The 26,364-nt window shown below is 41.8% G+C and overlaps 1 protein-coding gene across 1 annotated transcript in view; it reads left to right on the top strand.

Annotated features, from left to right (window-relative positions):
- The first annotated feature begins 5,670 nt into the window (after nt 1-5,670).
- The window catches only part of LOC121482482 (voltage-dependent anion-selective channel protein 3-like), a 41,993-nt gene continuing 21,299 nt past the window's right edge, over nt 5,671-26,364 (top strand). The window contains 3 exon segments of the mRNA XM_041740393.1: nt 5,671-5,775; nt 5,956-6,721; nt 9,569-9,668. Of these exon segments, the coding sequence (XP_041596327.1) occupies nt 5,671-5,775; nt 5,956-6,721; nt 9,569-9,668 (971 nt within the window).

Genomic DNA, 26,364 nt, shown 5'->3' with positions numbered 1-26,364 from the left:
ATTTGAGAGAAAGAGAGTGTAGGAGTAGGGGGGAGGAACAGAGAGGGAAGCGAGAGGGTGGGGAAAGAATCCCAAGCTGACTCCACATACAGCCCAGAACCCGCGGCAGGGCTCAAGCTCATGACCCTGAGATCATGACCTGAGCTGCAACCAAGAATTGGACGCTTAACTGACTGAGCCACCCAGGTGCCCCTTATCTCTTTTTTTATTGAAGTGTAGCTGATAAAAATGTTAGATTAGTTTCAGGTATACAACATTATGACTCAACAATTCGGTACATTACACAATGCTCTCCATGATAAGTCTAGTTACCATCTGTCACCATACAACATTATTACATTATTAGACTACATTCTCTATCCTGTACTTTTCATCCCCGTGACTTATTTATCTTACAACTGGAAGCTTGTACCTCCTAATCCCTTCATTTATTTTGCCCATTCCCCCCACTTCTCCTCTCTGGCAACCACCAGTTAGTCCTCTGTATTTATGAGTCTGTCTCTGGTGTTTCTTTTTTCTAAAGATTTTATTTATTTATTCATGAGAGACACACACACACACAGAGAGAGAGAGAGAGAGAGAGGCAGAAACACAGGCAGAGAGAGAAGCAGGCTCCATGCAGGGAGCCTGATGTGGAACTCGAACCCAGGACTCTGGGATCACGCCCTGAGCCGGAGGCAGATGCTCAACCACGGAGCCACCCAGGCACCCCGTCTCTGGTTTTTTTTGTTTGTTTGCTAAACTATATTGCTTTAGAATGCAGGCAAAAACGGTCAAAATGTAAGGAAAAACAGGAATAGTCAAAATGTAAGGAAAAGCAAGGAAATGACTACTATAAAAGTCAGAAGAGGGATTGTTTCTTGAGGACAGATGAAAACTATGATTGGAAGGGATACCTAGGCGCGCTCTCTCTCTGTGACTATCATAAATAAATAAAAATTAAAAAAAAAAAAGGAAGGGATACCTAGGGACTTCAAGAGTGGAAATGATGTCCTATTTTTTTATCTGGGTGTTGCTGATGTGGGTGTTCACATTATAAATATTTGTTAAATCACACATGTAAGTTTTAGGCACTTTTTGTTTTTTACTTTACAAGGAAAAACTTAAAAAAAAAAAGTGAGAACACGGGCAGCCTGGGTGGCTCAGCGGTTTAGTACCACCTTCAGCCCAAGTCCCATGTCAGGCTCCCTGCATGGAGCCTGCTTCTCCCTCTGCCTGTGTCTCTGCCTCTCTGTCTCTGTCTCTCATGAATAAATAAATAAAATCTTTAAAAAAATAAAAAGACAAAAAATAAAAAATAAGAACAGGTCAGATAAAGTTGAATTATAGTAAAAATTCACAACAGATTAGACTAGGTTGTAGATGTCTTCTTACATTTGAGCAATTCAGCTCATGTTGCCAGGTAGAGGACAATGGCCCAATAAATTTAAATTTCAGATAACCAAAACATACTTCTTTAGTATATTTCAACTATACTTCATGAAACAAGCTTATCCTAAAAACTTATTTGTTGTTTATTTGAAATTCAAATCTAACTTTGCTTTTGTATTTTTACTTGCTAAATCTGGCAACCCTAAACTGTCCAGGACAAGAGTACAAAGGGAAGCCCCTATACCATATGTCTAAAGACTAAGTTATACATGGAACTAGCAAACTGTCAAATAAAGTATGTTCTATTCTCCTATCTTGACTAATACACTCACACATGACAAAATTGGAAATACATATGTAAAGCTATGTTTTTTTATTTTTTTATATTTTAAGTGGGTTAAATAGTCTTTTTTAATTTAAATTAAACTATGATCTTTCTTTTTTTAAGATTTTATTTATTTATTCATGAGAGACACACAAGCAGAGAGAGAAGCAGGCTCTACGCAGGGAGCCTGATGTGGGACTCGATCCCAGGACTCCAGGATCATGCCCTAGGCCGAAGGCAGGCGCTCAACCACTGAGCCACCCAGGCGTCCCTAAGCTACCATCTTTCATATGACTGAAAGTCAGTAAAATATCAAAGACTACTGGGTCACATGGCTGGCCTGGTCGGTGGAGCATGCAATTCTTGATCTCAGGGCTCTGAGTTCAAGCCCCATGTTGGGTGTAGAGATTACTTAAAATTAAAATCTTAAGAGTACCTGAGTAGCTCGGTTGGTTAAGCATACAACTCTTGGTTTCAGCTCAAGTCATGATCCCAGGCTCATGGGATCAAGCCCTGCATCGAGCTCTGTGCTCAGGAGGGAATCTACTTACAATTCTCTCTTTCTCCCTCTCCCTCTGTCTTTCCCTCCTGCATGCTCGCTCTCTCTTTCATTCATAAAGAAATAAATAAATAAATAAATAAATCTAAAAAACTTAAAAAATAAAAATAAATTTTAAAAATCTTTAAAGGGCAGCACCTGGGTGGCTCAGTTGGTTAAGTGTCTGCCTTCCACTCATGTCATGGTCCTGGGGTCCTGGGATCAAGCTCCATGTTAGGCTCCCTGTTCAGTGAGGAGTTTGCTTCTCCCTCTGCCTCTACCCCTCCCCCTAGCTCGTGCTCTCTCTTGCTCTTTCTCTCTCAAATAAATAAAATCTTTTTTTAAAAATCTTTTAAAAATATATCAAAGACTACTGAAATCAGTTATGTTTGTGGGTACCTGTGTATCCTTTGAGTATGGATGAGTAATAAGAAAGATGTATGTAGGGATCCCTGGGTGGCGCAGTGGTTTAGCACCTGCCTTTGGCCCAGGGCGCGATCCTGGAGACCCAAGATCGAATCCCACATCGGGCTCCCGGTGCATGGAGCCTGCTTCTCCCTCTGCCTATGTCTCTGCCTCTCTCTCTCTGTCATAAATAAATAAAAATTTTTTAAAAACTTTAAGAAAGATGTATGTAATTTATATAATAGCATTGCCTTTATTTTATAAAATCACAAATTATGCTGCTATAATCAAAAAAAGTTTACATAATTTATGTTCTCTTAACAACAATTATATAAAGGATTTTAATAGAAGATGTGTGTTAGGAAAAACTCAGTCTTCTTATATGTATCTCTTTTATTCTCACAAGACTACCACACTCACAACACTTGTAACACCACATGCATGGGGGTGTCCCTCGCCAACAATCCTCTGTGACACTGGCTGGGCATCCCACAATTTAACTCAATTCTGACACTACTATGAGATCCCACAGTTAAGGATTCAGCCCCACAAGACTGCCTCCCACCCCTGTTTCAGATGCCTGTCACAAGTCCAGATTGTTGCCTGTTCTTGCCAGATCCACTATAAATCAGAGGTTGCTATGACCCCCTCTTTGGGTTCAATTAATTTGTTAGAGGAGCTCACAGAACTCAGGAAAAGTTTACTTACTGTCTACCATTTTATTATAAGAGTCTAACGAAGGATACAGATGAATGTCCAAATGAAGAGGTGCATAGGGGTGCCTGGGTGGCTCAGCTGGTTGGGCATCTGACTCTTGATTTTGGCTCAGGCCATGCACGATCTCAGGGTCGTTGGATCGAGAGCCCCATGTTGGGCTCTGCACTTAGTGTGGAGTCTGCTTGTCCCTCTCCCTCTGCTCCTCCCCCTCCTCTCTCGCTCTCTCTCAAATAAATAAAATCTTAAAAAAAAAAAAAAAAGAGGGGCGCCTGGGTAGCTCAGCGGTTTAGAGTCTGCCTTCAGCTCAGGTCGTGATCCTGAGTCCTGCGACTGAGTCAAAGATTAAGCTCCTCATGGGGAGCCTACTTCTCCCTCTGCCTATGTCTCTGCCTCTCTGTGTGTCTCTCATGAATAAATTTAAATCTTAAAAAAAAAAAAGGTGCATAGGGCAAAGTGTGGGAAAGGGGGTGGAGCTTCCATGTCATCTCATCATGTAGCACTCCCTGGCATTGCCATGTGTTCACCAACCCGAAAACAGAGAAGCTTTCTGAACTCTGTACTTTTGAGTTTTTATGAAGACTTCCTCACCGAGGCATGATTGATCATTAACTCCATTTCTAGCTCCTCTTCTCCCTCTGGAGAATGGAGAGTAAAGCTAAAAATTCTACCTTCTAATCATGATTTGGTCTTTCCAGTGACCAGCCCCCATCCAGGAGCCATCAGCAGCAGTTTCATTAAAATCGAAGATATCGTAGGGGCGCCTGGGTGGTTCAGTCAGTTGAGCATCCTACTCTTGGTTTCAGCTCAGGTCACAATCTCATGGGTTGTGGGATTGAGCCTCCTGTCACACCTGGCTCCTCACTCTGTGGGGAGTCTGCCTGAAAGATTCTCTCCCTCTGCCCTTCCCCCTGCTCATATGCACTCGCTCGCTCTCTCTCTAAAAATAAATAAATTTTTAAAAGATATTTTTATTTGAGAGAAAGAGCCAGAGAGATCACAGAGGAAGAGAGAGAAGCAAACTTGATGCTGAGCAGAGAGCCCAGTGTGGGGCTTGACCCCAGGACCCTAGGATCATGAACCAAGCTGATGGCAGATGCCCAACCAACTTAGCCACCCAGGAGGCTCTAAATAAATCTTTAAAAAAAGAAAAAGACATTGCTATCACCTAGGAAATTACAAAGGATTTAGGAACTCTGTATCACAAACCTGAGTCTAAGGCCAAATATTAAAACAAAATATGCAAAAAAAATAAAATAAAATAAAATAAAATGAAAGATGCTCCTAGTGCTCTTACCACCTGGGAATTTACAAGGGGTTTTAGGAGCTCTCTACCAGAAACCAAGGACAGAAACCAATGTATATTTATATATCTTCTATTATCTCACAAGAGGTAATTGCATTAAAATTGTACACATTTTAAACATAATTATATCAAATTTTAAAATTAAAAGAGGTAGTAAAAACCAAAATATTTAAACATCTTCATATGTTTTTAAAATATTTTTCTTCTAAAATATTTAAAATGTCAAGGTGCCGGGGTGGCTTGGTTGGTTAAGCATCAGACTCTTGATTTTGACTCAGGTCATGATCTCTGGATCGTGAGACTAGGCCCTGCATTGGACTCCAGTCAGCAGGGAGTCTGCTTGAGATTCTCCTTCTCCCTCTGCACCTCCCCCACCTCTCTAAAATAAATAAACAAATATTTAAAATATTTAAAATGTTATATTAAAATTAAATGACAGCGGTTGCCAAAGGCTGGAGAAGGGAGGAATAAGGAATTAGTGGTCAATGGGTACAAACTTACAGTTCTGCAAGGCGAAGAGTTTAGGAGAGGAATGGTAGTGATGGTTGAACAGTATAAATGTACTTAATACTGATGAATTATACACTTAAAAATGGTTAAGATGAGGGGCACCTGGGTAGCTCAGTCAGTTAAGCGTCTGCCTTTGGCTTAGATCATGATCCCAGGGTTATGAGATCAAGCCCCACATCGGGGCTCCCTGCTCAGCGGGGAGTCTGCTCCTCCCTCTCCCTCTGCCTGCTGCTCCACCTATTTGTGCTCTCTGTCAAACAAAGAAATAAAATCTTAGGGAAAAAATGATTAAGATGATAAATTTTGTTATATGTATTTTAACACAATCAAAACATTTTTAGCTAAATGGCAAATATAATCAACATATATCAAATTTTTATCTAAGAAAAAAAATTTGTATCTAAGTTCTTTAAGTAAAGATAACATATTAAATTTAAGTTTTTGGAAGAAGACCTTTGGCATTGCTCTGGTGGAACGGAGTCCAGGCCTCTGATTGGATATATGTGTAATGCACTGACTTACCGTGACCTAGGAAAGACCGCCAAGGATGTCTTCAATGAAGGATATAGATTTAGAATAGTCAAAAGAGATCTGAGGGCAGCCCCGGTGGCGCAGCGGTTTAGCGCCGCCTTGCAGCCTAGGGCGTGATCCTGGAGGCCCTGGATCTAGTCCCACGTCAGGCTCTCTGCATGGTGCCTGCTTCTCCATCTGCCTGTGTCTCTGCCCACCCCCTCCGTGTGTGTCTCTATCAATAAATAAATAAATAATCTTTAAAAAAAAAAAGAGAGAGATCTGAGAACCAAGTCTTGTAGTAGAGTGGAACTTTCTACTTCTAGTCATGCTTACACTGATACAGGGAAAGCATCAGCCAACCTAGAGACCAAATATAAGGTCTGTAAGTACAGACTTACCTTTACCCAGAAATGGAACACAGATAATACTCCTGCGACAAAAATATCTTTGGAGAATAAGTTGACTGAAAAGTTGAAACAAACTCTTGATACTATATTTGTACCAAACACAGGAAAGAAGAGTGTAAAATTGAAGGCCTCCTATAAACGAGATTGTTTCAGTCTTGGCAGTAACAACGTTGGTAGAGATTTTTCTGGATCATCCATCTATGGCTGGGCTGTGTTAGCCTTTGAAGGCTGGCTTGCTGGCTATCAGATGAGTTTTGACACAGCCAAATCCAAACTGTCACAGAACAATTTTGCCCTGGGTTACAAGGCTGCAGACTTCCAGCTGCACACTCATGTGAATGATGACACTGAATTTGGAGAGTCTGTCTATTAGAAGGTTAACGAGAAGATTGAAACATCAATAAACCTTGCTTGGAGGGCCAGCAGTAATAATACCCATTTTGGCATCGCTGCTAAATACATGCTGGATTGTAGAACTTCTCTGTCTGCTGAAGTAAATAATGCCAGTCTGATCAGACTGGGTTATACTCAGACTCTTCGGCCTGGAGTCAAACTGACCCTATCAGCTTTAATCGACAGAAAGAACTTCAATGCAGGAGGTCACAAGGTTGGGTTGGGATTTGAACTAGAAAGTTTTTTTTTTTTTTAAGATTATTTATTCATGAGAGATAGGCAGAGACATAGGCAGAGGGAGAAGCAGGCTTCCCTCAGGGAGCCTGATGCAGGACTCCATCCCAGGACCCCGGGATCACCACCTGAACCGAAGGCAGACACTCAACCACTGAGTCACCCAGGTGCCCCTGAACTAGAAGCTTAATGTGGTTTTGAGTAAAGCATCCGATTTGTCCCTGGAGGTGAAGAGAACCCACTGTTTTAGCCTTAAAACTCTTCTGTGAAATTTTAAAAGTATGCACTTTTTATTCTTCCAAAGAACTGTAATCCTCCCCACACTGAAGTCTAGAGATCACAAGTCCATCCTACAGGAAGTACTTAAAGGCATGCCTGGAAGTTGTCATGTTTGTGCCACATTTTAGGTGAGTTCCGAAATGTGATTTTAAATGTGTTCCTCAGCCACGATACAGTGTCACATTACAAAGGAAGTGACCCAAGCCTCCAGCTTATACATCACGTCTTGCGTGTCCCACACCACTTTTTCTTTTTTTCTTTTTTCTTTTTTATTATTTTTATTTTTTTAATAATAATTTTTTATTGGTGTTCAATTTGCCAACATACAGAATAACACCCAGTGCTCATCCCATCAAGTGCCCCCCTCAGTGCCCGTCACCCAGTCACCCCCACCCCCCGCCCTCCTCCCCTTCCACCACCCCTAGTTCGTTTCCCAGAGTTAGGAGTCTTCCATGTTCTGTCTCCCTTTCTGATATTTCCCACTTATTTTTTCTTCTTTCCCCTTTATTCCCTTTCACTATTTTTTATATTCCCCAAATGAATGAGACCATATAATGTTTGTCCTTCTCCGATTGACTTATTTCACTCAGCATAATACCCTCTAGTTCCATCCACGTTGAAGCAAATGGTGGGTATTTGTCGTTTCTAATGGCTGAGGAATATTCCATTGTATACATAGACCACATCTTCTTTATCCATTCATCTTTCGATGGACACCGAGGCTCCTTCCACAGTTTGGCTATTGTGGACATTGCTGCTATAAACATCGGGGTGCAGGTGTCCCGGAGTTTCATTGCATCTGTATCTTTGGGGTAAATCCCCAGCAGTGCAATTGCTGGGTCGTAGGGCAGATCTATTTTTAGCCACTTTTTCATGACATTTTAATATATTGGTCTCGGGCAGCCTGGGTGGCTCAGCGATTTAGCGCCGCCTTCAGCCCAGGGCCTGATCCTGGAGACCCAGGGTCGAGTCCCACATGCATGGAGCCTGCTTCTCCCTCTGCCTATGTCTCTGCCTCTCTCTCTCTCTCTCTCTCTCTCTCTCTCTCTGTGTGTGTGTGTGTGTGTGTGTGTCATGAATAAATAAATAAAATCTTTTTTAAAAAGTAAAAATAATATATTGGTCTCTGTGCTGAAGTGAAATTTTTGGTTTTGCATCAGAGTAAAATAAAATAAACCCATCACATTTGGGGAAAAAATGTAAGTTTTTGAAAATTTAATTCTTAAGAAATATCTTATAACAGTAAATAAAATTAAAAAATGGCATCACATTGCACACATTAGGTCCAAACCCACATACATAGCAAATTAAGAATAATAAAGAGGCACCTAAGTGGCTCAGTCAGTGAAGCATCTGCCTTCGGCTCAGGTCATGGTCTCAGGGCCCTGGGATCAAGCCCCACATCGGGCTCCCTGCTCAGTGAGGAGCCTGCTTCTCCCTCTGCTTCTCCCTCAACTCGTGCACACGCACTCTCTCTCAAATAAATAAATAAATAAAATATTTTTAAAAAGAGTAATACAAATTGTTTTTTATATTGTTAGTTTTTTAAATATTTTTAATATTTTTTTTATTTTAAAGATTTTATTTATTTATTTACGAGAGACAGAGAGAGAGGCAGAGACACAGGCAGAGGGAGAAGCAGGCTCCATGCAGGGAGCCTGACGTGGGACTCGATCCCGGAACTCCAGGATCATGCCCTGGGCCGAAAGCAGCACTAAACCGCTGAGCCACCCGGGCTGCCCTGTTCATATGTTTTTAAATATGGTTCAATACTGCCAATGATCCTCAGCTGCCATGCTGTGAAAACCCCTTTCATTCATGAGAACCTCCAGAACCATGAGCTGTTCTGAGAGGAAATAGTTGGTAAGTCTGATGATACTGCCGCTTCTCAAGCACTTCAGTCCCTCAAAGCCTCTACCTCACACTCCAAAACTCTGACTACCTCTGGCATCTGCAGCACAACTTCTAGATCTCCACAGCATGTAGCCTTGGTCGCCTTTTATTTGAAGGACATAGGTCTATGCCCATGGAGCAGTGTTTCCTGGGGCCTAGACCCTGTCAGTCACAGGAGTGGACATTCAAGATCTTGGGCTGGGCAGTGCCAGTGCTGACTAGCTGATTCTAAGCCCAGAGGTGCCCATGTGTTTGTTGATAAATGTGTCTTTGTGACCTGTGGTGCTCTCTGAAATGCAGAGCATTCAGAGCAGGGACCCCTCTTGCCCAGATCTAAGGGTGGTACTGGCTATGAGAACCTGATCATATGAAAACAAATTCAAGGGATGCCTGGGTGGCTCAGCGGTTGAGCATCTGCCTTCAGCTCAGGGTGTGATCCTGGGGTTTGGAATGGAGTCCCGCATCAGGCTCCCTGCAAGGAGCCTGCTTCTCCCTCTACCTATGTCTGTCTCTGCCCCTCTCTGTGTGTTTCTCATGAATAAATAAATAAAATCTGAAGGAAAGAAAGGAAGAAAGAAAGGAAAGAAAGGGAGGAAGAAAGAAAGAAAAGAAAGCAAATTCAAGAAGCAAGGAATCATCCAGAACTTGGGCAAGAGGAAGTTTGACAAATCTCCCTCCAGTTTTACAAACACGAGGAAACAACAGTGCTGAAGAGCTAAAGCTAAATGTCAATCAGGAAACAGCCTGTGCTGGTTGGGCCAACCGCAACCAAAGCCTCAGGTAAGTAGCAAGTCTCCCTCACTGAAGACTTGTTTCCTTTGTTCCACCAAGTAGAGACAGAAGGGGCTGCTCTATCAACGGTCCCTAACCCCAGCCTGACTAGGGGGTGCATTTTCCACCCTCCAACAGAAGTGACCTTCTCTCTTCAATTTGGGACCAATTTAAAAAATATTCTAATTTTGAATGCTGAGGCTAGGGGCTTGCAGCTGGCCAGGAAGGGGTGTGGAGCCTAGACTGAACTTTGTTCTTCCAGCTAGCTAAGTAATCTCCACCTTAACCTTCCCTCTTCAGCAGCAGCAAGTTCTCCTGCCTTCCTCAGGGTGTGCCTCTTCACACCCTCACCACCGTCCCCATGCTGAGGGGGATTAAAGAATCCTCTAGGCAATTTCCTTGAGCAAGAAGCTAAAATCCTTGATAAGTACAAAATCTGCAGAGGACTTCTCACCTAAGGAGGTGGCTGTTGGTCTTCTACCCTGTGCTTCCATGAAAGAGGCTGACTTCAATTATTATGCATTCTCATCGAAGCTTTTTAAATGTATTTTTTTATTTTTTTAGTAATCTCAACACCCAAGGTGGGACTCAAACTTACAACCTCAAGATGAAGAGTTGTATCCTCTTTTTTTTTTAAATAAAGATTTTATTTATTTATTTGAGAAAGAAAGAGAAAACATAAGCTGGGAGAGGGGCAAAGGGAGAGGGAGCTCTCTCACTGAGCAGAGAGCCTGACAGGGGGCTAGATCCCAGGACCCCGAAACCATGACCCGAGTCAAGGAAGACACTTAACTAAGCCACCCAGGTGCCCCAAGAGTTGTATGCTCTTTTGAATGAGCCAGCCAGGCACCCCTTAAATGTATTTTTGAACATAAGGGATTCATATTTTATAAAAACCCACCCAAGAGGAGGTGGGTGTGGAAATGGGGTGACTGGGTGACGGGCACTGAGGGGGGGCACTTGACGGGATGAGCATTGGGTGTTATGCTATATGTTGGCAAATAGAACTCCAATAAAAAAATATACAAAAAAATTAAAAAATAAAAACCCATCCAAAAATACTCTATTTTAGTGGTTCAATATTTGTAAATCAATGTGATACATCACATCAGGGGCACCTGGCTGGCTCAGTCAGGAGGACCATGCAACTCTTGATCTCAGAGTTGTGAGTTCAAGTCGCATTTTGGCTAAAGAGGTTACTTAAAATAACATCTTTTTGTAAAAGATTTTATTTTTAGAGAGAGAGAGCACAAGCAAGGAAGGCAGAAGCAGAGAGAGAGGGAGAGAATCTCAAGCAAATTCCCTGCTGAGGGATGCCTGGGTGGCTCAGCGGTTGAGTGTCTGCCTTCGGCTCAGGGCATGGTCCTGGATTCCCAGGATCAAGTCCCACATCAGGGTCCCTGCATGGAGCCTGCTTCTCCCTCTGCCTGTGTCTCTGCCTCTCTCTCTCTCTCTGTGACTATCATAAATAAATTTTAAAAAAATTTAAAAAAAAATTCCCTGCTGAGTGTGGAGCCTGATACAGGGCTTAATCCCACGACCCTGAGATCATGACCTGAGCCAAAATCAAGAGTCAGATGCTCAACCAACTGAGCCACCCAGGTACCCCTACTTAAAATAATATCTTAAGAAGAAATGTGATACATCATATCAATAAAAGAAAGAATAAGAACCATATGATCATTTAAATAGATACAGAAAAAGCAGTTGGCAAAGTGTAACATGCATTCATGATAAAAACTCTCAATGAAGTATGTTTAGAAGGAACATATCTCGGGACACCTGGGTGTGGCTCAGCGGTTGAGCATCTGCCCTTGGCTCAGGGCATAATCCCAGAGTCCCAGGATCGAGTCCCACATCCGGCTCCCTACAGGGAGCCTGCTTCTCCCTCTGCCTCTCTCTCGCTCTCTCGCTCTCTCGCTCTCTCTCTCTGTCATGAATAAATAAAATCTTTTAAAAAAAAAAGAAAAAAAGAAGGAACATACCTCAACATAATAAATAAAGACCATATATGAAAAAGCCACAGCTAACATCATACTCAATGGTGAAAAACTGACAGCTCTTCCTCTAAGATCAGGAACAAGACAAGGATGTCTATCTCACTCCTTTTATTCAATATAGTACTGAAGTCCTAGCCACAGTAATCACATAAGAAAGAGAAATAAAAGGCATCCAATTGGTAAGGAAGACATAAAACTTTCACTATTTGCAGATGACATACTATATATAGAAAACCCTAGAAAAAAAAAAAGAAAGAAAACCCTAAAGACTCCACTATACAAACTACTAAAACTGATAAATTAGTTCAGTAAAGTCACAAGATACAAAATCAATATACAGAAATCTGTTGCATTTCTATACACTCATAATGAAGTAACAGAAAGAGAAATGAAAAAAATCCCATTTAAAAGTGCACCAAAAAGAGGGGTACCTGGCTGGTTCAGTCAGTGGAGCATACAACTCTTGATCTCAGGGTTATGACTTCAAGTCCTGTGTTACTACAGTCCTCTCTCTCTCTGTGACTATCATAAATAAATTAAAAAAAAATTTAAAAAAAAATTCCCTGCTGAGTGTGGAGCCTGATACAGGGCTCAATCCCACGATTCTAAAAATAGAATCTTTAAAAACAAAAGATAAGTAAGTACACCAAAAAGAATAAAATACCTAGGAATAAACTTAACCAAGGAGGTGAAAGACCTGTACTCTGAAAACCATAAAACACTGATGAAAGAAATTGAAAAGGATAGAAGTGCCTGGGTGGCTCAGTGGTTGAAAATCTGCCTTCAGCTCAGGTCGTGATCCCAGGGTCCTGGGATTGAGTCCCACATCAGGCTCCCTCTGCCTATGTCTCTGCCTCTCTCTGTGTGTGTCTCTCATGAATAAATAAATAAAATATTTTTAAAATAAATAAATAAAAGAAATTGAAGAGGACACAAACAAATGGAAGATACTCCATGTTCATGGACTGGGAGAACTAATATTGTTAAATGTCCACACTACCCAAAGCAATCTGCAGATTTGATGCAATCCCTATCAAAATACCAACAGCATTTTTCATAGGACTAGAATAAATCATCCTAAAATTTTGATGGAATCAGAATAGCAAAAGTAGTCTTTTGAAAAGAAGAATAAAGTTAGAGGTATCACAATCCCAGATTTCAAGATATACTACAAAGCTATAGTAATCAGAACAGTATGGTACCAGCACAAAAATAGACACATGGCATGCCTGGGTGGCTCAGTCAGTTAGGTGTTTGACTCTTGATTTTAATTCAGGTCATGATCAAGGGTCATAAGATCAAGCCCTGCATCGGGCACCATGCTCAGCTGGTGTCTGTTTGGAATTCTCTCTCCCTCTCCCTCTACCCCTTCCCCAACTCTCACACTCAATCAATCAATCAATCAATCAATCTGGGACGCCTGGATGGCTCAGCAGTTGAGCATCTGCCTTTGGCTCAGGGCATGATCCCAGAGTCCCAGGATCGAGTCCCACATCAGGCTTCCTGCATGGAACCTGCTTCTCTCTCTATGTCTCTGCCTCTCTCTGTGTGTCTCTCATGAATAAATAAATAAAATCTATTAAAAAATCAATCAATAAATAAAATCTCTAAAAAACAGACATATAGACCAATGAAATAGAATGAGCCCAGAGAATATAAATAATAGTGAAAGGGAATATAAAGGAAGGGAGAAGAAATGTTGGGAAATATCAGGAAGGGAGACAGAACATAAAGACTCCTAACTCAGGGAAACGAACTAGGGGTGGTGGAAGGGGGGAGGAGGGCGGGTGCTGGAGGGGAATGGGTGACGGGCACTGAGGTGGACACTTGACAGGATGAGCACTGGGTGTTTTTCTGTATGTTGGTAAATTGAACACCAATAAAAATTAATTTAAAAAAAGAATGAGCCCAGAATATAGATATAAAGTCATGATTATATAGTTAATTAACCTATGACAAAACAAGCAAGAATATAGTATGGGAAAAAGTCTCTTCAACAAATGGTGTTGGGAAAACTGGACAGCTACATGCAGAAGAATGAAACTGGACCACTTTCTTACATCATACACAAAATAAACTCAAAATGGATTAAAGACCTAAATGTGAGACCTGAAATCATAAAATTCTTAGAAGAAAACACAGGCAGTAGTCTCTTTGACATTAGCCATAGAATCATTTTTCTAGATATGCCTCCGTTGGCAAGGGAAACAAGAACAAAATTAAGCAATTAGGACTACATAAAAATAAGAAGCTTTCACACAGTGAAAAAAAACCATCGACAAACAAAAGACAATCCACTAAATGGCAGAATATATTTGTAAATGACATATCCAATAAGCAGTTAATATCCAAAACACATAAAGAGCTTATATAACTCAACACCAAAAAGAAAATCCAATTTTAAAATGGCCAGAGGACATGAACAGATGTTTCTCCAAAGAAGGCATACAGATAGCCAACAGACACATGAAAGGATGCTCAACATCACTGATCATCAGGAAAATACAAATCAAAACCCCAATGAGATATCACCTCACACCTGTCAGAATGGCCAAAATCAACAACACAAGAAACAACAGGTGTTGGCAAAGATATGGAGAAAAAGGAACCCTTGTGCAATGTTGGTGGGAATGTAAGCTGGTTGAACCACTATGAAAAATTGTATGGTATTTTCTTTAAAAAAAATTAAAAAAAGAATTACCATACAATCCAATAATTCCACTACTGGTTATTTACCCAAAGAAAACAAAACACTAATTCAAAAAGATATATGCACTTTTATGTTTATTACACCATTATTTACAATAGCCAAGATATAAAAGCTACCTGAGTGTCTATCAATAGATGAATGGATATGGAAGATGTGGTATATATACACAATGGAGTATTGCTCAGCCATAAAAAAAAGAATGAAATTTTGTCATTTGCAACAACATGGATGGAGCTAGAGGGTATGATGCTAAGTGAAATAAGTCAGAGAAAGACAAATACCATATGACCTCATTCATATGTGGAATTTAAGAAACAAAACCAAACAAACAAAAAAGACAAACCAAAAAACAAACTCTTAACTATAGAGAACAAATTGATGGTTACGAGAGGGGAAGAGGGTGTAGGATATGTAAAATAAGTGAAGGGGATTACAAGTACACTTACCATGGGGCACCAGGCTGTCAGTTAAGCATCCAACTCTTCATCTCAGCTCAGGTCTTGATCTCAGGGTCATGAGTTCAAGCCCCACATTGTGTTCCATCCTGGGCATGGAGCCTATTTAAAAATTTAAAAACCTGGGATGCCTGGGTGGCTCAGCAGTTGAGTGCCTGCCTTTGGCCCGGGTGTGATGCTGGAGTCCCAGGATTGAGTCCCACATCAGACTCCCTGCATGGAGCTTGCTTCTTTCTCTGCCTATGTCTCTGCCTTTCTCTGTGTCTCTCATGAATAAATAAATAAAATCTAAAAAAAAATTTTTAAACCAAAATTTTTTTTAAAAAGTTTAAAAAAGAGCACTCACCATGATAAGCACTGAGTAATTTACAGAATTGGTGGATCACTATATTGTACACCTGAGAGCAATATAACACTATGTTAATTATACTGGAAAATTTTTTAAAGATTTTATTTTGTGGAGAGCCCTTGGTTTGCTCAGTCAGTTAATCATCTATCTTTGGCTCAGGTCATTATCCCATGGTCCTGGGATGAAGCCCCACATTGGGTTCCTTGCTCGGCAGGGAGCCTGTTTCTCCCTCTCCCTCTGCCTACTGCTTCCCCTGCTTGTGCTCTTGTTTTCTGCCAAATGAATAAACAAAATCTTTTTTTTTAATTGAGCTCTTTAAAAAATATTTATTTTTGGGGTGCCTAGCTGGCTCAGTTCGTTAAGAGTCTGCCTTTAGCTCAGGTAATGATCCCAGCATCCTGGGATCTAGCCCCACACCAGGCTCCCTACTTAGTGGGGAGACTGCTTCTCCCTCTGCCTACTCTTGCACTCTCAATCGCTCTCGTTCTCTCTCCCTTTCTTAAATAAAATCTTTTTAAAAATCTAAATTATGTATTTTTAAAGATTTTATTTATTTATTTGAGAGAGAGAGCACAAGCAGGTAGGAGTAGACGGAGAGGGAGAAGCAGACTCCCCGCTGAGCAGGGAGACCAACTCAGGGCTCATTCCCAGGACCCTAGGATCATGACCTGAGCCAAAGGCAGATACCCAACCTACTGAGCCACCCAGGTACCCTTAAGAGATTTTATTTTTAAGCAATCCCTACACCCAATGTGGGGCTTGAACCCACAACCCTGAGATCAAAAGTCTCACACTCCCCTGATTGAGCCAGGCAGGTGCCCAATACTGGAATTTTTAAAAATAATTAGTAAATAAATAAATAGTTACATCCATTTCATTGGAATAATTACTAATTATCCATTTATTTTTTAATTTTTTTAAAGATTTTATTTATTTATTCATGAGAGACAGAGAGAGAGAGAGAGACAGAGACAGAGACACAGGCAGAGGGAGAGGCAGGCTCCATGCAGGGAGCCCGACGTGGGACTCGATCCCAGGTCTCCAGGATCAGGCCCTGGGCTGAAGGCGGCGCTAAACCGCTGAGCCACTCAGGCTTCCCTAATTATACATTTAAAATAAGGTTTGTCGCATAAGCTTGTGTACAGAATACTGATGACATTTCATAGGTAGGGAGACTCAGGTGCAGGACAAAATAAACCAATCCTGAAATCAATTCAGTTAAGTGTACCTCCTGTTCCTGCCTCTCCTCATTCCCAACCCTCATCCATTTGGCTTCATCAACCCTACAGTTCATTGTGGCTTTTTTTTTTTCCATGAGGAAATTTTTTTTAAAATTTTTTTCATTTTTGGAGTTCAATTTGCCAGCATATAGCATACACCCAATGCTCATCCCGCCAAGTGCCCCTCAGTGCCCATCACCCAGTCACCCCAACCCCCCACCCATCTCCCCTTCCACTGCCCCTTGTTCATTTCCCAGAGTTCAGTGTCTCTCATGTTTTGTCACCCTCACTGATATTTTCACTCATTTTCTCATGAGGAACTTTTTATGTTTTGTTTCACAGAATGAAAGATTTGCTGTTGGATCCTCAACTCCCAGAATGGTGCCTGGCACAGAGTAGGCACTTGATCAATAGCCACTGAATAAGTGAATCAAACATCTTAACATTTATTTGGGTTTATACAAGTCAGATTCCTGATCAAAAAGACTTATACCCTGCTCAACACCAGAAGTCTATCTTTCTCTTTCCTTTTAATTCTTCTCAGGTTATAAAAGTAATTTGGAAAATTTGAAAATTTAGAAATGTAGAGAATTTCCAGGGTCACTTGGGTGATTCAGTTGGTTAAGCAGTTGACTCTTGATTTTGGCTCAGGTCATGATCTCAGAGTCATGAAATCAAGCCCCACGTAGGGCTCTGTGCTCAGCATGGAGTCTCCTTGTCCTTCTCCTTCTACCCCTCCCCTAACTTACACGTGTGCGCTCTCTCTCTCTCTCTAAAATAAATAAATAAATAAAATCTTAAAAACAAAAATGTAGAGAATTTGGAAACAACAGAATAGTATGAGAGAAGAATCCTGATATCTTACTACTCTAGGCTACCACAAACAGTCAAAGGTTTTTACAACTGTAATTAATCAAGTAATCCATGTCCATGATGGAAAGATTAGAAATAGGCAAAAAGAAAAAAGAGAAAGAAAAATGGCATTCTCCAAGCAGAATGGCTCAAGACTTAAGCTTTAAAGACAGAAGTCTGCAATTAGCAAGGGCTGCTAGGATGTTACTCTGAGCTGCCTGACAGCTTGGAGTTCAAGAGCTATGAAGTCTGGTCCAGTCCCCAGATTTGCAAGCTCAAGGGCAAAAGGACAGATGCAGGCCCCCATATTGCATGTTTATTTAAAATGTATACATCTGGGCAGCCCTGGTGGCTCAGCGGTTTAGCACCGCCTTCAGCCCAGGGCCTGATCCTGAAGACCCGGGATCGAGTCCCATGTTGGACTCCCTGCATGGAGCCTGCTTTTCCCTCTGCCTGTGTCTCTGCCTCACTCTCTCTCTCTCTCTCTCTCTCTCTCCCTGTCTCTCATGAATAAATAAATAAAATTTTTAAAATAAAATAAAATGTATACATCAGAATTTGAAGTCAAAGTGATTTAAATCATGCTGGAATTTTAATACCAAAAATTTTTAATTGTAATAGTTTATTATTTTTTTTTAAATTTTTTTAATTTATTTATGATAGTCACACAGAGAAAGAGAGAGAGGCAGAGATACAGGCAGAGGGAGAAGCAGGCTCCATGCACCGGGAGCCTGACGTGGGATTCGATCCCGGGTCTCCAGGATCGCGCCCTGGGCCAAAGGCAGGCGCCAAACCGCTGCGCCACCCAGGGATCCCAGTTTATTAATTTTTTAAGGGGATCCCTGGGTGGCACAGCGGTTTGGCGCCTGCCTTTGTTCCAGGGCGCGATCCTGGAGACCCGGGATCGAGTCCCACATCGGGCTCCCGGTGCATGGGGCCTGCTTCTCCCTCTGCCTATGTCTCTGCCTCTCTCTCTCTCTCTCTCTCTGTGTGACTATCATAAATAAATTAAAAAAATAGAAAAAATACTTATTATTTTTTTTAGTGAGCTCTACACCCAATGTGGGATTCAAACTCATGATCCCGAGATCAAGAGTTGCATGTTCTTCCTACTTGAGCCAGCCAGGCACCTCACTAATTTGAATTTTTAATGAAGTCTTATTAAATGTTTTTATAAATATACAACTTTTTGCATTATTAGTGTCCAATGTCCCTCTAAGCACCATTGTAGAGAACTAATATCATGCTTCCTGTGCATTAAGAGTGTGTATGTTTACAGGGCACCTGTGTGGCTCAGTCGGTTAAATGTCCAACCCTTGGTTTCAGTTCAGGTCATGATCTCAGGGTTGTGAGATCGAGCCCCCCATCAGGCTCCAAGCTCAGCAGGGAGTCTACTTGAAGATTCTCTCTCTCTCTCTCTCTTTCTCTCTCTCCCCCCCCCACACACACTCCCTAATAAATAAATCTTTAAAAAAAGGAGTGTACATGTTTATGGATATGCATATATATTTAAGAGTAATATTAATTGTTTAATGTTTCATGGCATTCCTTATGCGGTCCCTCTGGATCCACAATTTGGAACACAAAGAGAAACAAGAGTATAGACGTGCAGCATCAGTGGGAAATGATACTCGGTTAAGTGTAACTCTTGCATTCTTGCTATCTGGAAGGAAGGGTCTGCCGAGTTAATTTGTCTTTTCTTTCTTGTAAGCCTCTGCTGTTCACATTTCCCCCTTACTCCAAAGCTGTGGCCATCTCCAAGATCAGAGAAGGCACAACCCACAAACCTTCACGGCATCCATAAATAGCCGCCTTTTGTTTGAGAACACAGAGCAAGCGCTGTGCAGAAGGATTTCCCCAGGGCCTGAACAGTATTAGTCATGCAAGTGCCTGTCCCAAGAAGGGCACAGTTCAGGGCTCAGGACTATGCCAACACTGACCACTGGATCCCAGGGTGGAGATGCCCCTGAAAACTCTAGTGTGCTAGTGTGGTGACACGGCACATTCCAAAGCATAGAGCTCAGGCCAGAAGGCAATACTGGAGTAGGAGCTCCCTTTGCTGCCTAGAGCAGCCCAGCCAATGCTGCAGGCCCATCCAGGACAGTGCAGTAGAAGAATGAGGCACAGAATGCTTCTGGACAATCACCTGCGTTTCATCAGACACAGGCTCACCTTTGAAGCAATTTGCCAGAGGCATTACCACAGGCAGAGGTTTCCTGGCCTGCTGCAAAGCTCTTTTGCAGGAAGACAGGCTCCATCTCAGGCAGGCTGTACATCTTTAGTGGAGAGCACTGGCTGCTTCCCTAAGCTCACTGAAGCCAGGAAACTGTTGCCAGGTGCAAGATCCCCTGGCCCTGGAATGGGGTGGGGGGCCCTGGATGGGAACCCAAGGGACCAGGCTGAGGAAGTGGGTGCCCCCACAGCCATGGAGAGCTAAATATGCACCAGCCTCATTCACAAGATTTCTGGGAAAGGACCACAGATGAGGTGGTGAGGTGGTCATGTTTGCCATTCCTCCTTTGTGCAGCCAAAACCTCCTCAGATAGAGGGCCGAGGAAAATGAACAGTGCCATGAGTATAAATAGGCAAAATCCTGACTATGGGAAACTCTCCAGAACAAGTGGGTTAGCCTTTCAACAGCTAGACTGTAGGAAAAAGAAAAACGGATGCCTGGGTGGCTCAGTGGTTGAGCATCTGCCTTCGGCTCAGGTTGTGATGCCGGGGTCCCAGGATTGAAGCCCACATCGGGCCCCCTGGGTTTCTCCCTCTGTCTATGTCTCTGCCTCTCTCTTTCTGTGTCTTGAATGAATGAATGAATAAAATCTTTTTTAAAAAAAGAAAAGAAAGAAATGGAAGGGGGAAATAGGTTAAAAGTGACTTAGAAGACATTTAAAATGTTTTCAAAAGGCAAACTAAACTATAGTATGTAGGGATGTACAATTGGTTGATAAAACTATTCATGTGTGTATGATTAGCAGAGAAGTCAGGCTCATGATTACATAGCGGGAAGGGGGGTGATGTGGTTTGGATGGGAAACATGAAGGGGTTTCTAGGGTGCCTTGACCTTGGCTGGTGGTTACAAGAATGTTTGGCTTAAAATAAGTCATTGAGTCATACATTTGTTTGGTTGTGTCTGCATTCTATTTTACAGTAAAAGCGTTTTGCTTTTTTTAAAAAAAAATCCCCTTGAATATAAATTTGCTATATAATCCAGGAGGACTTTTAGTGTTCTTAGGACCCAGAAACCCTCAGTTGAGTTCTTAAAATTTCCATTTCTCTGGTATCTGTTGTGACCACACCATTCATGCAGATGTTTTCCAGATGTCGATCATATGTTCTGGCTATATTGGGTGAGCCCTGATTTTTAAATAGTCTATCTGCTTGTCATTACAAATCATCATTTCCCCCTTAAATTCTAGGATCCTGATGAATTATATCTACATGAATGAAGTCATTAAGCATTTTTTGAGATGGCAGGCTTGGAAAAAAAGAATAAAACAGCACCTCACAATTATTCACAAAGTTGAGCTCACAGTGACCCATATTCTGCTGAGGGAAGATTGTGTTGTGTGGCACATTCTAGCCAGAATGCCTGAGGGCAAGGAGCCAGACAGAACAAGAGAATAGTGGCAAATATTTCTAGACTCTCTTCCCTGACCAATGTCCACCTCCTTGAGGTACAGTGGTTGATAGCCATGGGACCAAAGATGGTACACAGATTTCTATGGTAGTAGAAGAGCGGGAAGTTAGGCCTAGTTCAACAACCACTGGGGCAGAGGGTAGTAAAGGAAGGTCAGTGGGCAAGACTCCAGGTTAGAAGCAGATAGAAACATGGGCAAGGCCAGGAGGCAGGAGATGGACGGGACAGAAGCAGGCCTGTGTGTAGAAATGGTGTCTTTCCTTGCTGGCCATCCATCTCATGGGGGATGATAAGATGACCTGGTTTATGGGCAGCCCCCATCATTCTGCCCTCTCCCACCTAGGCAGCTGGGCAGGGCAAGTTAGAATCAAGGCTGCTCCAATCTGTCTGAAAAACGAACTTTGCCTTTTCCTGAGAAGGCAGGTGGGTTTCCTCCAGTGCTTCTGGTCCACCTCCTCTTTCCACAGGACCTATTAACTAGACCTGGCCAGGGTCTCTGCCACAACCTAGTACCTCCTCCCCTGTGTCCTTCAGCTCCCATCTTTAGTGGCTGGGCTGTTGTAGTGGGAGGTATGGAAATCCCCAGAACCCATGAACATATGATCTTAATACAGCAAAAGGGACTTTGTGGATGTGATCAAGTTAAGGATCTCACGATGGGGAGATCAGCCTGGATTATCCAGCTGGGCCCAATGTGAGCCCAAGGGTCCTTCTAAGAGGGAGGCAAGAGGAGGCAAAGTGAAAGAAGGTGATGTGGGAATGGAAGCAGAGGTCAAAGACAGAAAGAGAGGGATTGGAAGATTCTACATCGCAGGCTATGAGGATGGAGGGAGGGGCCATAAGCCAAAGGATGCAGGTAGCCTGTAGCTGGCAAAAGGAAGGAAATGCGTTCTCTCCTCTAGTCTCCTGGAGGAACACAGCCAACACCTTGATGCCTGGACTTTAGTTTTTCAAACTGTAAGATGGTAAACGGGTGTTGTTCTAAGTCACTAAGTTTGTGTAAATTTATTACAGCAGTGATAGGAACTAACACAGGAAGGAAATGGAGCAGGCTCTCAGTGAGTCAGCCAAGGCAGAAAGTGGTAGAAGATACTGTTGGGTGCTTGGAGGGGGTCACCAACAGTGGACTTCCACGGGGCTGAGAAAACCCATCAGCCTGAATGGGATGAGAAAGTACACTTCAACTTTTCAACAGGGTAGGCTGAAGCAGTGGGGGAGGAAGGAGAGTCTTAAGCCAGTTTTCTCTGATTGTTTCCCTTGGAGCCAATGTCTGTCAGCCCATACCATATATGCCTCTTTCCCACATTGTCGGGTATCCTGTTAATTTTGACAGGGGCTCTGTCCTACCTGGGCAAGGAGAAGTCTTGCTAGATGTTAACAGGCAGCTGACATTATGGCGAGGCTCAGAAGCAAGAGGGATGAAAGCTCTAACAACCAAGGAATGGAATGTTCTGGGTAGAGGGAGGCATATTGACTGGTTAACTGTCCACCTGGATGGTGAGTCAGCATGGGGCCAGATGAGTCATTCAGTCTGTCTGTGGGGCATTAATCAGCCCAGTGATGGAAACTCTGGAAGCTTCAGTTCCCTCATCTGTGAAACGGGCTGAACACACTACCTACCTCATAGGGTTATAACTAGGCTTAAGGTGATAATCTATGTGAAACACTTAGTGCATTGCCTGGTGCACAGAAAGTGCTCAGAGGAGGCTACAGGTAAGTAAAACTGCAGCCCAGATTGGAACTCAGAGAGAGGGCATTCTGCGGAGGTGGAAAGGCTCTTTGATAAACAGGGCAAATGATGGTCTGTCGAGTTCAGGTACTGAGGTGTGTCCAATCAGGCTGTGACACTAGCATCAGGTGGGTCCATCAGGAAGCCCAGCAAGTGGCTCCCCATGGATGCTCAGTAGTCAAGAGTGGATGTCCAAGTCTGTTTTCAGCCAGGCACATGCATGTAGGGGGTAGGGGGGTGATGATGCACACCCCCAAGGGAAGGCCTTGGGACCCAACAAGTCACTGCACCCTTGTTCCTATAACACAGGGCATGTCTCTGCCGTGGTGAAAAGTGGCCAGGCAATCCAGCGCTGGGGGTCCAGTGCAAAGCTGGGAAGGGCTGAGCAACTCATCAACTAAAAGCATGGGCACCCATGGAATGTTCCATGGTTTTCCATGTTGGGGTGTGCCTTAATCAGTTGGGCTAACTTTGTCAATGGTTTCAGGCTGTTTAAAGAGTTTGAGGGAACATTTAAATATAATTTTTAATTTTAGTGTCAAAATGAGTACAAAAGACATGAGAATATGTAATTTTACAAAGTTGACTTTATATCATTTGTACTCAGTAGAAAAGTGGCATAAATGTTCTTTACAAAAAAAAAAAAAAAAAATGTTCTTTACAGTAGGAATCTGACTTTATGAACACCACCAAAGAATCATCAGTTTCCTACCAGTTCTATAGTTTCTATTATGTTTATCAAGAAAATTTTCATAGGGGTGCCTGGGTGGCTCAGGTGGTTAAACATCTGCCTTTGGATCAGGTCATGATCCCAGGGTCCTGAGATCAAGTCCCAAGTTAGGCTCCTTGCTCAGTGGGGAGTCTGCTTCTCCCCCTCCCTCTGCCTCTTCCTCCCTGCTCATGTTCTGTCTCTCTTTCAAATAAATAAATTCTTTTAAAAAGTTTTCATAAAATTTTCCTGGTAAAATGCAAGAGTCCTTTCATAGTGAGAAAAAACAGTTCTCTTTTGAATGGATAACCCCCTTCCCTAACATGGCCGTGATTTCAGATCATAGTATACACACCAATTTTCACAAAGTTAAAACCTACATTTTTCATCAGTACCAACAAAAAATAGAACAATTATAGAAAAGTTTTGTTCCAAAGCCTCATAAGAATTAACCAATGGCACTAGATGAAACTTTACCTCACATATAGATTTATCAAAATTCAAACAAAATTTGTCCCTATCATTACTAAAATATCTCATGAAAACACTACAGTTAATGTGAAAGTTCTTGAACTTTACATTCTACTGTGGGAGTTGACTGATTAAGTAAATGTTTTCATTGCTATGAGCCATAAAAAACATGCTACCAAGACTACTGGCATGTTTACTCAAAATATAAAAACTGATTTTGGAGAAGCTAAACTTACAAAGTTGTAGCAGAGTTTAGAAGAGAGAAAAACTTCTGAAATTTTGTAGCTTCTGCAGGAGACAACTGCTAATGATAGTATAGGCAAATCTTGAGAGCATCTATTGATTATTTTAATTTCTTTCTTTTCTCTCTCTTTTTCTTAAGGAATCTCTACACCAATGTGGGGCTGGAACTCAGGACCCCAAGATCAAGAGTTATATGCTCTCCCAACTGAGCCAGCCAGACACCTTGATTATTCTAATTTCAATAGGGAGGGGTGAACAGTCCTGAATGGGATAATCTGAATAAAGCATGGAATCTTTGAAAAATCCCTTCTCCTCCTATATCATAGTGGCCTCATCCGTCTACTATTTCTCAATGAAAACAGTAATCAAAAGGAACATTACCTCCAAATCAGGAATGACTAAAGGTACCTAAAGGTGCTCATCACGAGAAAATAAGAATATTGATCCTTTCACAGCTGAGGAATTAAGATTGTTTTGTTGATCATCCAGTTTGAGGAATCTGAACAGTAACTGACAACTAAAACTATATAAAGCCTCTCTTAAGAATTCAAATGAATTACTCAGAGACAGGCCAAAAAAATGTTTCAACTTTTTTTAAATGTTTCAAATTTTAAAGAAGAATAAATAACAGTTGAGCAAGCTGAGTTCTTCAAACAAGTACATGTAGACACAAATGAAAATTGCAGGAGACCATTGTCAATGGGAGTTTAAGGAACTACCCATCAGTCAGTGTTCCAAACATGTAGGATCTTGTTGTAAAGTCCATAAAGCCAAAAACTTAAGTTTTTCTTGTTTAAGAAAAATACCCAGTACCTAGAATAGTGCCTAGAATTTGGTAGATCCTCAATATTCATAAAAAAATTTTAATGGGTGAATATAAAAATCAAGGTAATTATAAACTCCAGGAAAAATGAAGGTGTGGTAGACATTATTTGCCTCCCCAGCATCCATTCCTTCTTCTTTGCTAACGAAACTCTGATTACAATTAAGTATATGTCAGTTTCATCTACTAGTCCCAAGTGTGTTGGGACTCCTGTCTCCCCCAGAGGGAGAATCCTGATTAGTCCAATCATGGTAATATATTCCCTTTGATGGTGACTGGTTTACTAATGAACAGGTGGCACAATACTGGTCAATGAGACCTGAGAAGTCTGCAGTGAAGTTTCTAAGACACTTCTCACTCTTAAGAAAAGGACAGGAATGGATATAAAATTAATATACAGAAATCTATTGCATTTCTATATACTAATAATGAAGTAGCAGAAAGAGAAATGAAGAAAACAATCCCATTTACAATTGCACCAAAAAATAATACATAAAATACCTGGCAATAGGGGCAGCCTGAGTGGCTCAGCGGTTTGGTGCGGCCTTCGGCCTGGGGCCTGATCCTGGAGAACTGGGATCGAGTCCCACGTCCTGCGTCAGGCTCCCTGCATGGAGCCTCCTTCTCTCTCTGCCTGTGTCTCTCATGAATGTATAAATAAAATCTTTTTAAAAAATACCTGGGAATAAACTTAATCAAGGAAGTGAAATACCTGTACTCTGAAAACCATAAAACACTGATGAAAGAAATTGAAGAGAACATAAACAAATGGAATGTAATCCCTACCAAAATACCAATACATTTTTCACAGATCTAGAACAAATCATCCTAAAATTTGTATAGAGCCACAAAAGACCCCAAAAGGCTAAAGCAATCTTGAAAGAGAACAAAGCTAGAGGTGTCACAATCCCAGGTTTCAAAATATACTACAAAGCCTTAGTAATCAAAACACAATAGGGGTGCCTGGGTGGCTCAGTCAGTTAAGCATCCAACTCTTAGTTTTGGCTTGGGTCACGATCTCACGGTTGTGAGACTGAGTCCCGCATCAGGCTCCGTGCTCAGTAGGGAGTCTTCTTGAGATTCTCTCTCTCTCTTTCCCCTGCTGCCCCCACCCTGCTCATGCTCTCTCTCTCAAATAAATAAATAAATCTAAAAAAAAAACATAATATGGTACTGGCACAAAGTGGACACATAGATCAATGAAACAGAATACAGAGCCCAGAAATAAACCCACAATTATATGGTCAATTAATCCATGACAAAGGAGGCAACAATATAGCATGGAAAAAAAGGCAGTCTCTTCAACAAATGGTGTTGGGAAAACTGGACAGCTACATGCAGAAGAATGAAACTGGACCACTTTCTTACATCATACACAAAACAAACTCAAAATGGATTAAAGATCTAAATGTGAGACCTGAAACCATAAAATTCTTAGAAGAAAACACAAGCAGTAATCTCTTTGACATTAGCCATAGAATCATTTTTCTAGATATGCCTCCTT

Source organism: Vulpes lagopus, chromosome X, assembly GCF_018345385.1.
Source record: "Vulpes lagopus strain Blue_001 chromosome X, ASM1834538v1, whole genome shotgun sequence".
NCBI lineage: Eukaryota > Metazoa > Chordata > Mammalia > Carnivora > Canidae > Vulpes > Vulpes lagopus.
This window is presented reverse-complemented; position numbering and strand designations above follow the sequence as displayed.